The sequence below is a fragment of the Acomys russatus genome, chromosome 11, assembly GCF_903995435.1.
Source record: "Acomys russatus chromosome 11, mAcoRus1.1, whole genome shotgun sequence".
Lineage (NCBI taxonomy): Eukaryota > Metazoa > Chordata > Mammalia > Rodentia > Muridae > Acomys > Acomys russatus.
Window position 1 is genome coordinate 51,097,547 of NC_067147.1, and position 17,102 is coordinate 51,114,648.

General features: G+C 40.5%; 1 protein-coding gene across 1 annotated transcript in view; it reads left to right on the forward strand.

Annotated features, from left to right (window-relative positions):
• Pcdh15 (protocadherin related 15) overlaps nt 1-17,102 on the forward strand; it is a 428,603-nt gene that overhangs the window by 242,469 nt on the left and 169,032 nt on the right. Inside the window, exons 17-18 of the mRNA XM_051153212.1 lie at nt 10,854-11,159; nt 13,877-14,101. Of these exons, the coding sequence (XP_051009169.1) occupies nt 10,854-11,159; nt 13,877-14,101 (531 nt within the window). The remainder of the gene's footprint in view (nt 1-10,853; nt 11,160-13,876; nt 14,102-17,102) is intronic.

Below are 17,102 nucleotides of genomic sequence, written 5' to 3' on the forward strand. Positions count from 1 at the left end.
AGCCCCACTTGCTCGAAGTTGGCTTTCTAGTGACGTGGACAAAAACTTCAAGATGAGCCTGAATGGATGGATGGCTCTCCTGTGACATGATTTTGTGTGTCCCTGTCATATCAGGAAGAAACAGGAGCTCCTAGGCAGGGACACCATTGTCTACAGAAGCATACTCCTCCTCAAAAGTAAAGACTGTTACTTATGTCATGAAAATATCTTTCCTTCCATGTGCGTAAACACAGACGTATGCGTGTGAATATAAACATATATGCGATGTGTCTGTGGCAATAAAATCTCTTAAGTTTAATTACATATAAGAGACGCCAGAAAAGTCTGTAGAAGAACGATAATGAAAACCAAGTGGAACAACACTGAGAAGAGTGTGAAGAATTCAGCTACTGTATTAACTCTACACAAAATAATATGCCCACTTGTGTCTGTGTTGAGCCAGAAATAGTTTATTTTCATAAGGGATTCTAGATGACAAGCCAACGGAAGCCATAGAACAGTCACACAGCTACAAATTCGAGGACAATTTATTGTTGATGTCATTTCTCACCTAATTTCTATCTTAAGAAGGGAATGAATTGCATTGTAATCTTTCCTAACAAATTTAAGACTTACCCACTTTTAAGAAAGCACTAGAAAAAAACACCAAATAAGTTTCCATTAATTCGCATGCCGCATGACTGAGACAGGACGGACGTGCTGCCACTTAAGGAAGACATTATTTGCAGGAACTACATGTCCATAGAGGTCACAGAACAGCTAAGGGTGTGACGCAGTAGGAAGAGCTTTCCACTTCCTGAGGCTGTGACGGAGAGTCCCAGTGGCTTTACTAAGCTTTCTGTTGTCTGTGAACCATTGTAATGCTCGTCACGCAGAAGCACCGTCCTGTGGTTCAGTGATCTGAGCAGAATGAAAGGTGGAAAGTGAGAAAACCAACCTAAGGCTGATACTCCTCCTTCCCTGCCTCCTGGTCCACCATGGCGGGAACAGCTCTGCCGGGCTGCACATCCCCGCTGTGGTAGGCTGACGTCTCAGAGACAACAAGGCAGGTTACATTGTTTATGATGGATATTTCTGTCACGACAATCACATAGTGGGTAAAAATCACTGGAAATATTAATGAGGCACCAGTTAAAGAATTGTACAAATGTATTTCATGTTCCCTTTTAATTCCTGATGCTCTGGGAGACAGTACACTTGAGAGGAGGAGTAATAAATGTAGCAAATGGTTAGAGTGCATTAGGTAGAAGGAGGAGATGTTAAATAGCATGGTTATTTTGAAAAAAAATAGGACTTAGACTTGGTCCACACCTCTCAAAAATGAGAACAAAGGTAAAGACTCCAAAGATAATTTCTTTTTTTTTTTTTTTAAGATTTATTCATTTATTATGTATACAATGTTCTGCCTGCACATATACCCGCAGGCCAGAAGAAGGCACTAGATCTCATTATAGATGGTTATGAGCCACCATGTGGTTACCGGGAATTGAACTCAGAACCTTTGGAACAGCATTCAGTGCTCTTCACCTCTGAGCCATTTCTCCAGCCCTCCAAAGATAATTTCTAAATGTGGGTTTCCACCACCTCAAGGAATAGTCGCATACACTAAACTCATTGTAGAGTTACGAAGTACCAAATGTCATTTTTTTTTTTTTTTTTTTTTTTTTTTTTGAAAATGATGTCAGCTTGATATGATGTAGAGTCCACCTGGGAGATGAAAGGTCTGTGAGGGACTGTTTGGATCACTTTAGTTGGGATGGGTAGACGTGTGGCCTGGAGAGAAACCTTGCCCTCTATGAAGTGGGGAGAATAAGCTAAGCACAAGAATGCTGGGTCTCTCCCTGGTCATGGCCATGCCAAGCTCTTTCTCCAGTGACTTCCCAGCTAGGATGGACCTTGACTTGGAGCCATCGGCTGAAATAGCCCTCTCTCCCTTAAGCTGCTTTTGTTGGGACATTTTATCACAGCAACAAGAGAAGAAACTATGACACGGTGGGATAGAGGAGACACGTACAAACTGAGCAAGTCTTCCTGGAGCTCCTTTTTTTTTTTTTTTTTTTTTTTTTCTCCCACCCTTGGAAAGGCTGAGAACAGAAAGGAAATGGCCTTTAGTGTAGAACTTGGAAAGCCTGTTAGTGAACCTGGAAACATCGTTGTGCTGGTAATGAAAACATGAACCGGGCAATCCTTTGTCAAGCTTCGGAGTACTAATCTCAGACTGTCTGCCATCGTGCCATAAATTGACTGGGTAAATATTTAAGCACAGGGCTGCATGCCTCCTGCCCGGTGCTCTCTTCCTAATGACCTGGGTTAATTTACATCCTTTCATTATAAGATCTATAGGGCTCTGTGGGGGCATCTTGAAGTGACTCACCTAATTTGACATCTTCATCCTCCCAGTTCCACAGACATTATTTTCTCTCGCTTGCCTGCCTGTTTTCATTTTACTCATATCCCCACCCCTGCTGCACTTTATTATTTCTCTTATCTTCTTTCCAAATAGCCCACGGGTTCTTTTCTCTAATGCCGCCTCTCGCTGCAACCTGCGTGCGCTAGACAGGGAGCTGTAGTTTTCACATCTAATATATAGTCACACGGTGCATAGAAGTAGCAGTAAAAAGTGAGTTTTACTGAGTTCAGCAAAGGGTTGGGAGGCTGAATGAAAAAAGAAAAAAAAATTAAGAACTACCCGAGGTTTAGGGAGACAAAAGACATCTCCCAGGGAAGACAGAGAGATCCAGACACACTTCAGGACAAAGGAAGCAAGTAGGGAAGATTGTCTCTTAGATCTGTTGTCATGGCCTCTGAGGTCAGCATCTCCACAGTAGTCATGTGATCTGCCTTGACCAATGAAGTGGTAGTGGAGGTGTCCCCTTCCATGCAGATGCAGGCAGTGGAGGGCCTGGGTTCTCTCCTTCTTCCCCTACTGCCTGCCCCCCAATTCTATCACAAGGGTGTCACTTTTCAACAGGGATGCTCCAGAACTCTCCCGTCTGAGGTAAAGCAAAGCAGGGAAACTATGACGCCTCCAGCTTCGGCGGGAGAGGAAACCACAGAGATGGTGGAGACACTTGAAAGCTGTCTAACACATTTAAAAGCATGAATGAAATGGGGTTGTGTCAAAGGCTTAGTTGTGGATATAAATGCATGGGGACAGACGGGAAAGAAGATTTGTGTAGATTCTTGAATGCTGTGATAAAAAATGCAACTTACTGTGTAACTGGGAGTAACTGCTTTGGGTGTTGGGAGGGGTCAGGAAAACCTTCCAGAAAGCTACGTAATGCTTGGTGAGAAGTTCTTAATTAAACATTTATCCAGCAAATATTTGTTGGACATGCATGAAGGATGTGACTAGGGAGTCAAGGATAAAAAGGCATACTTCTTTCCTCGGCTGTTTGAAGTATAGTGCAGGAGAGAGTCAGGTAAGTAGGCAATTATACCATGTTCGAGAGCCAAATAAATACAAGGTGACAGGGGTCCTTAGTGGAAGGAAAGCTATTTGAAACTAGTGGAGCCAAGGAATACAAGCCAGGAAAATATCTGAACTCTTTACAACAGCTTAATTGTGCTTTCCCCGTGATAGAATAGAAAGAATTTGAGAGCACTAAAAAGGACATAGCATGGTAGAAAAATATGGGCAGCTGCCAAACCTTTTATGTGTAGAAATACTATACACTGATTCCTGTGGGCAGAATTTATCTTTTCAAATGTGCGAGGACAGGCTGCAGCAGTTATGAGGAAAGGCGTGCTTAGTGTGAGATAACTCTCACATCCTTTAATGTATCGCGACAGTGAATTTAAGGCCAGGCTGTAAACCCTTGCACATACAGACACATACATTTGCTTCTTGAGCCACGGTGAAATTACTTCAAAATGAAAACAAGCATCTTGAGATAATTTCTCCCAGGACAGAGTTAGTAGACATTTCTGTGTGACAATATCTATGGTACCCTCGTACACATTTCTTCATTGAAATATTTTTTTATCATGTATCTAATCTAATGTCTAAAAAGGTCTATATCAAGCCAGGGAGATGACTGAGTGGGTAAGGAGTTTGCTGAAAGGGGCTGAAGATGCGTGTCCAGTCACTGTCGTCCACACGCACATAGAAGTGGATATCCACCTATACAGGAACAGCAACAGTTATACTTAAGACAGATGTTTAAGCTTTATGCAAAGTAGAGGAGGTATTTTGGTCAGTATAAGATCTGAGTTCAAGCCCCCAGAATGCACATGGAAAATCATGGTGTGTAAGGACTTGCCGTTCCAGCACTGCAGAGCGAGAAACAGGAGGATCCCCTGATTTGGCTGGTCAGCCAGCCTAGCCTACTTAGCAAGCTCCAAGTCAGCCATGTCCCGTGTGTCAAAAATGTGGGCAGTGCTTAGGAAGCATGCAGGGTTGTCCTCTGCAGGGACACACACCCACATACACAGCACAAGCGTCCACACATACATCAATATACACACATACACAAATACAGACGTGTTCCTGCACACATATGCAGCCACACTGCTGTATCAATTACTTTAGGTTGCTGTGATAAAACACCATAACTAGTTACTGGTAGAGAAAGGAGTTCATTTAGCTGACAGCTCCAGGAGGAGAGTCCGTAATGGTGAGAAGGCATCGCTATAGGTGACCAGAGCAGGAAGCTGACACATTATAACTTCAACTACACAAAGAACATAGACTGAAAGTGAGATGAGGCTATACACACACTAATCGGAGCTGCCCTCCGCCCCCGAGTGCTGTACTTCCTCCAGCTAGATTTCACCTAAAAGTTCCATAACTTCCCAAACATCATCTGGGAATCCAATGTTCAAATACATGAACTTATGGGGATGTTTCTCACTTAAACAAACACACAAACCCATATGCACACTTATACCCACACATACGTGAATGCACACGTATTTACATATGCAGTCTCACATGTACATGTGCATGTACACACAGTTACCCATCACATATGTATGCACACATACACCTGGACCCACCTATACACTTACACACATGCATACATCTATATACTGTCCACACATATGTGCACATGCACACACATGCACATACATGTTCATAAACCTATACACATACTCAAACATGCATGTATTCTCCAACAGTAATACATAAATACACACACACACACACATATATATATATTAACCTACATACAAGCATGTACACAGACATGCACTTGCACACACACACTGTAATCTCACACATGCACACAAATATGCATATGCACACCATGCACACACACTCACATTTTAGGTGCCATGTGATAGTTCACACCTGCATAATTATTTCAATACACTTACAAACACACACTTAAGCTTTGATATATATTACTCATCCATATAATTACTAAAAATATTATTTCAATCAGATAAAACTTCCTTAAAGTCACTTGTTACATTAAAATTGCTACATGAACAAACAGGTGCACCTTATACATTAATATATATTATTTGACAGATCAACATTGAAATTTCCAGATAATCTTCAAAATATCAAAGTTAAGAGACCCTAAGAAGACTAGAATACAGAAATACACTGGTAAAAGTAGCCTGGCATGTTCTACTAAAAATTCTTAAAGCAGGACACAACCTATTCATTTAAATTAACTTCTAATAGAGATCAGAAAATGCTATAGTAATCATGGATAATATTTTTATTGATGACTTAATGAGATACAAGCATGTTGCCAACTCTATAGAGCACCTATAGGAGACAGTGAAATAACTAACAATGGCTTACATCCATTCACAGATAAGAATTGGGAGGAAAGGGGAGGGGCATGGAGGATAGGGGAAGGGGCATAGAGGGGGGAAGGCTCAGTCAAGGCCATTCAGTTACTGTGGAAAAATGGATTCTAAGCTGAAAACCAAACCTTTCTGAGACCTACAGCCTGAGATCTCAGAGTTCCAATATTGTGGAAACTCTTCATTCTGGCTGTGGCTCAGAATATTTTGAGCTCACAAGTTATTTACTCTTGCCTAGGAAGTCAGCCTCCCTTCATTTAATAATAATGATTAGATATCTGTACCGAAAGAGGAAAAATTTATCCTCACTTTGAGTCATTAAGTTGCCTCTTTCCTTTTAAGAGGAATTGCCACAGCTCTTAGAAAATGCTGGCGTTTATAGAGAAGCAAACCAGCAACTATTTAACAAATTCTGAAGTTGCTAAGACATAATTTTCAAAAGGCTTCTCTCCTGATGATGTCATTAAAGATGCAGTGGCCGGTGTTCAGATGCCCTCCTCCTCAGGAGCTCCTCCTTACAGCTCCTGCTCTAGGTGAGAAAGCAAGGCATGGCCTCCGAAATTGCTGCAGAGGGCATGCAAAGAGGGCACAAAGCTCACTCTCACCCTCACACTAGGATAATGAGGCGCCACATGAGAGTTCGCACCTTTGAGGTAACTGTGATGTCCCCCCTGTGTGTCATCAATCTGATGCTTGTAGGAGAATTTTGTCACTCTAAACAAATAATCTTCTCTGAATAATTTGCAGTCAATAGCTGGCATATTACATATGGGGTCTGCTTCTCAGATGGCTCGGCAGGAGGCCGCTGACATTTAGCCTTCTTTGAGAGTTTAATCTCAAAATGTTCCACTCAGAGAAACTCTTGGATGCTGGCTCACACCTATGTTCCCAGAACGCAGGAGGCCGAGGTGGCTTGGCTGGTGTTCACGTTGATTTCCTGTGCAGTCTGGACTGCAGCGAAAGAGACTATCTCAACAAGCAGCATGATTTAATGTTCCTACGACTTTGGTCATCGCCAATGCAGGAGGTTCTACAATGTGTATCATTTATATAAAGGAAAGGCTTAGACCTCTAAAAAGATAGTGAGCCAAAATAACAATAACAAAAAAGGAGGGTATGAACTGAATGCTTAAGAACTATAACTCCTAACTCTGATGATAAGCAGCATGTAAAAAAAAAAATTGGTGCACAGTTGTTCAAAACTATTTGTTTAGCAAGTGATTTTGCACGGCCTCTGGCTTCTCTCTTAAATAAGTGGTCTTTTAAACATATGCTCTAATTTTGTTTTAGTGACATAAATGTGCTGTTTGTCTTTCTGTCACATATCTAAACTTTTTTTTTTCCAATGGGATGCCTTGTTTCAATTTTTGAAGGGTTTATTTGATTGTACTCTCAGCTAATCTCCCAGCCATATGCATGCCCCCAAAAACTCACCACAAATCAGGCCACAGTAAGACAGACATTTTAAAGCGAGCATATCACGGACAGATGATTATAAAGTTGCAGCCATTACTGTTTGTTGCTTTGATGTAGTACAAGCAGAGAAGTGCGATGTTTCTTATTAACAATTTTAATTAACTTTTAATTGATCTGTAAGAAGACGAATGGCTCCATTATAGCGTTGCCCAGCTAGCCGCTTGAGTAGATAGTAAGTATCCATGCAAAGTTCTCGACGGTGCTATTGATATCAGGAACTCTTCAGATAGCTCCCTCGCCTCACAGTGACTTTCTCCTATGTTAACAGTAACTGAGTCTGCCCCCAGTGCCTGAGTCACAACCCCATTCATCTTGCTCAGTGACTGGGAGACAGGGAAGGAAGGGAAGAACCAGATTTCCCCACGTTGCCTGTGCCTTTGTCACCATTAGCTGAATATTTGAACAACGTTAACATTGTTAGAGTTAACTGCTGCAGAGTATACAGTCAAACACACTTTCTCTGGTGGTGGGTGCCTAGCCGTGCAGGGAGCTAAATGGCAGGAGATCAGGCAGAGGCCCAGGTGTCTGTGGGTGCCTGACATGTTTAGTACACTTAAATGAGTTTTAAGGAAAATAAATAAATACATGAATTTTAAGGAAGTTAGGAAATGTGTTAAAGAGGTGCTCCAGCTAACATTTGTTAACAGAAAAAAACCTTAAAGCATATTTAATAGGCAGATTAAAAGTAAATAATTTTTAAAAATGTATAGGTCACTATATATTTGCAAAAATATATGATTAAAACAAATGTCCTTGTCAAAGTAATATAGCCCTGTTTGTCCAAGTAAGCCTAAAATACTTAAATGAGCTTTTAAGAGGGAGCAAGGTGGCTGGGGCATGAATGAAAGAGGTGAGGAGGAGGAGGAGAAAGAGGAAGAGGAGGGCGTGGTAGAGGAGGAGGTGGAGAAAGAGGAGGAGGAAGAGGAGGAGGAAGAGGAGGAGTGATTAAAAACTTGCCAGGCCAAGATCAACCCTTCTGCCCTTACAGGTACAGAAAATGGTGGCACAGGGGGCTGGCAGCAATCTTCCCATTCCACCTTTCACGTGGGTGTGGGAAGCAGGGCCACTGCTTACACAGCACAACTCTGTCAATACTTCCCCCAGAGCCCCTGGGAGGGAGCAGAGATGGTTCTTACATAGCTTTTAGGTGGATGGCCCTACCCTCAATCTCTTATCTGCAGAGATTTATAGAATGGATTTCTATTTCACGTGAGCTGATGAGTTCGTGTTTGTTATTTCGGCGATGGAATAAATACCAGAAGGTGCGGTTCCTGGGTGTGGTAGGTTGACTCACAGGCCTTTGGGTCTATGACAGTACAGTAGCAACAGGAGTCAGGTAGTCAGGTAGAAATAAGCATGAAATTCTGCGGTTTCATCTTTATCACAGTGGCACTCACTAGCCAATGAGAGTGTCTGGCAATGCTGGGCAGTAGCAGGGAGCTCCAGGCCCTGTTGGCATCCTCTTCGGAAAGAGAAATGACCAGAGCTCTTCAGTGTAGTGGGTTCCTAGCCTAGGGGCTCAGCACACTCATACATTAAATATGTTTTGACACACAATATTTTCAATTGAAATGATTTTGTAAGGCTGTGATCCATGGTAAATTAGGGTATATTTACCCCTAATATATTTGAATACTGGAAATGAGACATTAGTTAAATAGCTGGGCATACAATGAAGAAGACATGCCCAACTGTTTTTACAGAGAGCAGGGGATGGGGAGGGATGGAGGGAGGGAGGGAGGGAGAGAGAGAGGGAGGGGGGAGAGAGAAAGCAAAGCAATAGATTTCTGGTTAAATCACTCTGTCATAGTGAAATTTGAATTATAAGAATGAACAGACCACTTGGGTAGGAGCCATTTAAATTACCATGCACGCATACAATAGTTTTAGCTAAGTTTCCCAGAGATGAAAGGTAAGACTAAAACTCATAAGAGCAGTGATGTATGGAACCCAATCCACTTAAATTATCAAACTGAATTTTTCTTTACTTGATCAGTTGACTTCAGGAAACAGATACTTCCCTGTCCATCCCCGAGTGATGGAGCATTGCTGCATATTGTCCCCACTGGATGGCAAATGCAACTAATCTGCCAACAGTGTCTGGAGCCATCTAGGCAAATGAGAGCTTCAGAAAAAGCACTTCTCCATAATGCTATAGCCCTCTAACTATGTTTGGTTTTCTTCTCCAGGCATTGCTGTAACTCTCCTTCTATTTTACTGTCAGGATTCACCTCTACAGACAGGGTGTGGTTTTGCTTAAAGGACAGATCAGGCATACGTAGTGGAATCTGTAGTTATAAACGCAACATTCACATGTTTTTCTTAGTTTTTTACACTTCATTTTTCATTTGTTTATTTAAAGAGAGGGAGAGGGAGAGAGAGGGTGAGTGAGGGTGTATGCACACGTGTGGGCACACACGCAAGTGCTGTCTCACTACCAGCCTGATGTCTGCATCTCAACTTTATTTTGTAAGACTGAGCTATGTGTGGGTGATGTTAAGAATCCACGTCCTTCATTCCAGTCTCACGAAAGTTCAGTGGCCATTGAGTTTGGAAATCAATATGGAGTCCTGTCCCCTCTCTTTCTTTAGTGGTAGTTTGGTATATAAGTACATAGTATTTTATAGCTTCTTAGAGTCAAGAGTTTATGAAAAGCGTTAATAGTATCATTTGATATAAAATGTGCAATATCTAGTGGTGTGATGGTATAAGTTACAAAAAACTTACTGACTTTTAAAGAAGAGTACTTCTACCAACATTCTATTAGAGATATAGTCAAAGCTTTTCCATTTTGATGCCAAAAAATGACTTTATGACTAAAATTTTGAGCAAGTATAGATTCAGGTAGCACCAACAATTGTCAGCTATTATTTGAGAGTCACAGTCTAATATTAAACAGTAGCCCTGCCTTGTGATTTGACAATTACAGTACTTTTATTGCTATTCAGCTTGGGAATATGTTTAATTTCAAACCTCAGGTCCATATATTCACTGAACATTCATTACATTCATTTGCATTTATTAAACCACGTAACTTATGAGTCACTGTGCTAAATCCTAGGACCCCCCAGGTATTGCATTCTTGCATAACTTTACAAGAGACAATTAATTTCCTTAAGCCATATGGTCTCATTTGCAAAAATAGGGCCAAAGTTATTTACTCATTAAATCATCACAAGGATTAAATGAGGTAAATACACATTGCGCCCTAACATATGTGAATATGAAGATGACTGTATGAATTTCTTAAGCAAAACAATAATCAAATCTTAAACTGTTAGAAGATTATCTTACATTAATTAAAACCAACTACTATTTTTGACATTTAAAAACCACAGTAGCAATAAAATTACATGAAATTTTCCATTTTTATAATGCTCGTTTCTCTGGCATAATATATTGCTGTGTCTAACGATATCATCATTTCCACTGAGTATATAATTAAATCACAGCTTATTTCTTTTCATGATTTTTGACTGAAAATTGTACCTTTATTATCTTTCTAATGTTCCCTTTAGAGGAAAAAGGAGTATTTGGTTAGAAAACATGGCACACTTTATCTACCATGCGCCAGTAGCTGTTGTTGTGTGAAGGCCTTTGTTTCTTCCGTTTAGGCAACAGACCCAGATGCTGGGATAAATGGCCAAGTGCACTACAGCCTGGGGAACTTCAACAACCTTTTCCGCATCACATCCAATGGCAGCATTTACACATCAGTGAAGCTGAACAGGGAAGCCAGGGACCACTACGAACTGGTTGTTGTGGCAACGGACGGAGCAGTGCACCCTCGGCATTCAACCCTGACACTGTACATCAAGGTGTTGGACATTGATGATAACAGTCCTGTTTTTACCAACTCAACGTACACAGTCGTTGTCGAAGAGAATCTGCCAGCGGGGACCACTTTCCTTCAGATAGAGGTCAGTGGACACGCACTAATTCCATGAAATCTGTATTATAAAACTAGCTGTGAGGACAAGACACTGAAGTTTAACTACAAACATATGATGAGCTCAGAATAACTCAAAATCAGATAGGATATAGACAAATCTTATTATGTCTCAAAAATGTCATATTGTGTGTTAGGTGAAATCCTTCCTCTGGGAAAACCCACAGAAGTAAAGGGAGAAAGTTTACAATAATAAGAAATAGCATACATTTGCAGGTATAAAAATAGTACTAGGTGGTTTTGTCACACTGACAACAAAAAGAAAAAGCTGATTTTCTAAAAAAAAAAAAAAGTATCAAATTTTTGTGAGTATTCTTCATATCTATAAGAGGGATCACACAAATATCAAATAGACATTAGTATACACACATACACATAAGCACATACACACATGCATGTGCACACACACATACACACACATATTAAATGAGGTAACTATACATTGCACTGAAATATATGTAAATGTGAAAATAACTATATGAGTTTCTTAACCAAAACAACTATCAAACCTAAAACTGTTAGTAAATTATCTTACATTAATTAAAACCAGGCACTATTTTTGACATTTAAAACCCACTGTAGCAATTATATGTAAATATATATATATATATATATATATGCATTTGTTCAGGTATATGTAACTTGTATATATTCACATATACGTGGACTAATATACTTTTACTCATAATTTATACACCCATATGATATTGTTTATTCTGTAGCAACTTTTTTTTATTCTCACAACACTTTATAAATTTCTAACTGTTTTTAACTGAATTTCCATGTGCACACATCTCTGGTCAGCTGTAATATTTTCAGATGCTCCCAACATTTTAAGATAATAGCTCAGATGAACCCATAACTCTCTCATTTCTTTTGGACTAGCTCATTTAATTCTGACACAGGTCGGGGCAGGGGGCAGTCTGTGAACTGTATTATGACAAACAGAAAACACCTCAGCCTGTTTATTTCTTTACCTGCAAAGCGCAGCTTGAATTTTCCTATCAAGGTTTTCTTGATACACCTCAACAAATACTTACATAGGTTGCAGATATTGATAAATTAATCAAGATGCATGCTAACTAGGAAAGAATCGTCTCTCTGTTTGTCCGTCCACCTCTTCAACAATCATGCACCATAGGTGTTCAGCTCTATATACTATGTCTTCTGCCATATTTTAGTAATTAATTTTTAAATTTTTGATATTATAATATCATTTTCCCCTTTCATTTCCTCCTCCCAAATATCCTTAGCACCACTCCTTACTCTCTTCCAAATTCATGTCCTCTTGTTGTTACACACACACACACACACACACACACACACACACACACACATATGTATATAACATTTTTTTTTAGTGATGCAAAAATGATCTAGGTGGACTCACAACCTGTATGGAATTCTCAGTCAGTTTTATCTAACACCCAACACTGGTAGTAAGAAGGAAGGTTCTAGGGATCTAAGATATACTTTCTGTACAACCTTGGGTGTGATTTTTTTTTTCCCTAGAAAAAGCTACTTTGTAACTATGAAGTGAGAAGCAAGTCAGTTACCAGGAAAAGAGAGAAAACAGATTTGTTCAAGGCCATGTAAAAATAAACCCCTCACAATGTCAAAGGAGATGCTGATTGACATTCCAGATTCTAAAGCACCAGCAGGCATTGTGTTCTGTCACTATATTTGGAGGATTAGGTTGCTGTCATTTGAATCTTGAATGTCCCCAAGGCCCATCAGTTCAAGGCTTGGTCCTCAGCCTGTGGAATTATGGGAGGTTGGGGCACATGGGGCATGCCCCTGAAGAAGATATTGAGTCTCCAGTCCCCTGGTGTTTCTCTGTGCTTCCTTGGTTTCAGAACACAAGCAAAGCTTCTCTGGTTTCTGTTTACCAGGCTCTGAAACCCCTCTGTAAGTTACTTAGCATGGGTGTTTGTTACAATAACAGGAAGGTAACGGTTTTGACAAAAGATGAAGTACAAACAGGATAAGTTTCAAGAGGAAAACGACACAAAAATCTGTGTTTAACTAGTTCTCTCTACTGTTACATCATCCACCAATAAGCTCATCCAACAGACCCAAGAGTCTGCATTTCAACTCTTGCAGTTCTCTTCCCTCGACCGAAGTGCTTTTCCCAGGCTGTGCCACTGAACGCAACGGCCATTCTACCTACACACACACACACACACACACACACACACACACATACAACAAAACAAACAAACAAACAAAACAAAAACCTTTTCATCTGGGCTCCCACTCAGATCACCTTTGCATAATAGATCATCTTTCCCCTTTTATTTGGGTATTTATGTCTTGTTTCCTTTTCAGGCTACGATACAGAGAACACAATTTACACCTCAGTTAATTTTATTCTCTTCACCACACCTTCTGCATAATGAGTGCTTAACATACACTAGTGGAATGGCAGGGACGTGCAGGAGAGTGGCCTTCATAAATACGTCACCCCATCCTTCCAAGGCATCCTGAAAAGGATTTTAGAGCCTGTTTATGTAAATCACTCCACAAATGTTTTTTGCTCAGAAATTTTTGTTTGTCTTTTCTCCTTCTCTCCATTTCCCATTTCCTGATAAACAATAGTTGTGTGTCTCTTTCTTATCATCAAAACCCACACTGTCCGAGACACTGATGAGTTCCCATCAGCCCTTACATCTCTCTAACTTGTCACAGGCCAAGGATGTCGATCTTGGAGCAAATGTGTCATATCGGATCAGGAGCCCGGAAGTGAAGCACCTTTTCGCACTGCACCCATTTAGTGGAGAACTGTCCCTTTTGAGGAGTTTGGATTATGAAGCCTTTCCCGACCAGGAAGCAAGCATTACATTCCTGGTGGAGGCCTTCGATATTTACGGGACAATGCCACCTGGTATAGCGACAGTCACAGTTATTGTGAAGGTAAGGAACCTGGAATGCCTCTCTCTATGTATGGCACATCTATTTTTTAAACTCATGGTATATTTTTGGAAAAATCCATAAGAACTCAGTGGTATAAACCAAGAGTAAAGATTTATTGATGTGAAGTACTTATGAGGACTTGCAAAATAACCCTACAAGATGGATTTTAAAGATGCATTAAGCAAATCTTTGATGACTGGCTGTGTGAATCTGCCACATGCTGTGAATAGTCAAATCAAAATTTCATTTTGATGCAGTATGGACCACAGTCCAGAGAGAGAGAGAGCGAGAGAGAGAGAGAGAGAGAGAGAGAGAGAGAGAGAGAAAGAGAGAGAGAGAGAGAAGTTGATGAATAGTTCTTCAGCTTCAGAATGAACAGGTTTCATTTGTAATTTCAAGGCTCTAAGATAAAAGGGGCTTCAGGGACAGGTGGGTTTAATATTCAGTTCTGGATTAACCTCAATGTCTCTGACCCTGGGGACTTACTTTACCTTCCTTATAGAAAAGTCCTAGAAACCTACAAGAAGAATCATCGTGACGGGTGGATCAGGGCCCAGGGGGTTCCATTCAAACTATTGCACTAACCAAGGACAATACAAGTAGTAAACATTGAACCCCTACTCTGATCTACCCAATGGACAGGACACTCTCCACAGTTATGTGGAGAGCAGGGACTGACTCTGACATGAACTCTGGTGCCCCATATTTGACCACCTCCCCTTGGTGGGGAGGCCTGATGGCACTCAAAGAAAGAATAAGCAGGCTACCAAGATGAGACTTGATAGCCTATGACCATATAGTGGGGGAGGAGGCCCCCCTCAGTCTTAGACCTAGGGGAGGGGAATAGGGTGAAAGTGGGGGGAGGGAGGAATGGGAGGATACAAGTGATGGGACAACAATTAAGTTGTAATCTGAAGAAATTAAATAAAAAAATTAAAAAAAAAAAGAATTTTCAAGACCACCAGGTAAAAGAGTCAGCACAACCTTGATCCTAGCAAATGGAAGACAGAGAAAACATACTAGGCAGGTCTTGTCATAAGTTCAAGGGCATGTGTACACATTTTCTTTGGGGAAGAAAAAAAATTGTCCTGGCAGGAGAGGAGATAAAATTCACTAGGTGAGAGCAAACAAAATGGATCAAGTAGATCAAAATCACACCCGAACCAGCGGACAAACAGTTTTGCCTTTCTAACCTTGATGCTGTGGTAGAACTGGGTCCCTATGCATTAAAAAGAAGGAAACGGTCCATTGACATGTCACAAAGGAAGATGCCTTCTTATTTGATGGTGTTTTCCTCTTCTCCCCAGATGGAAAAGTAGCTAACCAAGTGATACTGACTTCACTCTCAGGAGTGGCTGGTGGTGATGGTGGTAGACAGCAGTCAGAAGAGGTCAAATTGGGAAGAAATATACCAAATTGATTGGAGCACAGTCTGCTTTGATGGCATTTGTGGAAGAAGTCAATAAGATAACCTGGGTCCACATAGTTTATTTAAAAAAAAACACAGACTAAAGATATGTTTTTAATCACCCTGCCTCCCATCCACAAGCGAGCTTCCTCTTTCTGGGCTGCTCTTTGTTCTAATGTAAGGTTTCACCAGGACTCACAGAGTCCTGGAGATCCATTCACTGTGGCTCACTCCTTCCTCTGAATGCACAGGATGTTTGGCTGATTCTGTGCCATAGTCGGTCCTTCAGTCCTTCATTTTATTCAGAAAAGTCAAGTATTTCAGTGAATAAATCTGACTGCCCCCATGTCATTTCTTTCTTTCTTCTTTTTCACGTTGTTTCATGTTGGCTTGTTGGTTTTGGTTTTGGTTTTCAAGGCAAGGTTTCACCGCACTGCCCTGGCTGCCCTGTCGCTCACCCTATCGACAAAGCTGGCCTTGATCTCACAGAGATCTATCTGCCTCCGCCTTTGTGAGTGCTAGAATTAACGCTGTGCACCACCATTGCCTGGACCCAGGTTATTTCTTTCTTTCTTTCTTTTTTTTTTTTTTTACATTTGAAACAAAACTTCTCCCATGCCCAATTAAATTCTATACATGTTCAACATCGCTTTTTTTTATTCTTTTCTTATTTATATAAGCATAATAAAATTTCAGGCAGTATTTCTAAAGGCAGGTGGTTTCTTTTTTTTTTTTTTTTTTTTCCTGGTAATGCCAAATGAGATATGCAAATTGAAACTTTGAAACTCTCTAGTCTACCACTGATGCCAACAAAATGTCCCTCCTCCTGGTCCTGATGAACAACTAGAGTCCAGGCCCCTTTTCTCCACAAATGCAACGTCCTCAAAGTTGCAAACTCCGTGCTGTTTGTCTGCTTCCAGCAGCACGAGCAAGCCGTTCTGCTGATAACACAATTGCCTAGGATTTGCAGGAGAGATATTTTGTTCCCTAGACATTCACTATGGACAAAGTGTCTTAAATATCCTCTCTTGGAAAAGTATGAACAGGGGCGTGCTTTCTTTTGTTAAAAAGAAGAAGAAGAAGAAGAAGAAGAAGAAGAAGAAGAAGAAGAAGAAGAAGAAGAAGAAGAAGAAGAAGAAGAAGAAAGCAAAATGACATGATAAAGCATGTAGTGCTGAGCTCATGTAAATCTTGGTGACTGTGTAAATCCAGGGATACCAGGGAGAAACTGTCTACACGATGAGCAAAGTAAATATTTGCCACAGATTTATGTGAAAAGCTTTTCCAGTGACAAGTTTCAATAGCCTATAACAAAACTATATACATAACCATATTTTGTTGTAGATTTAGAGGGCCCTGATAGACAAAACCTTATTGTATGGGAACATAGTAATTTGCATGCTATGGGGAAATATCTAAAGGCAAACCCAAAACTCCAAACACTGTGAATAATAAGATCCAGTAGGATGTCTCGCCTTCCCAAACTAAGTTATAACACAACTTATAATCTTTAAAATCTAAGAATCTAAGTTCTCATAGTATAGATAAGATATAATGGCAGAACTAGAAAGAGTGGAGATCAGAAAGGCTGGA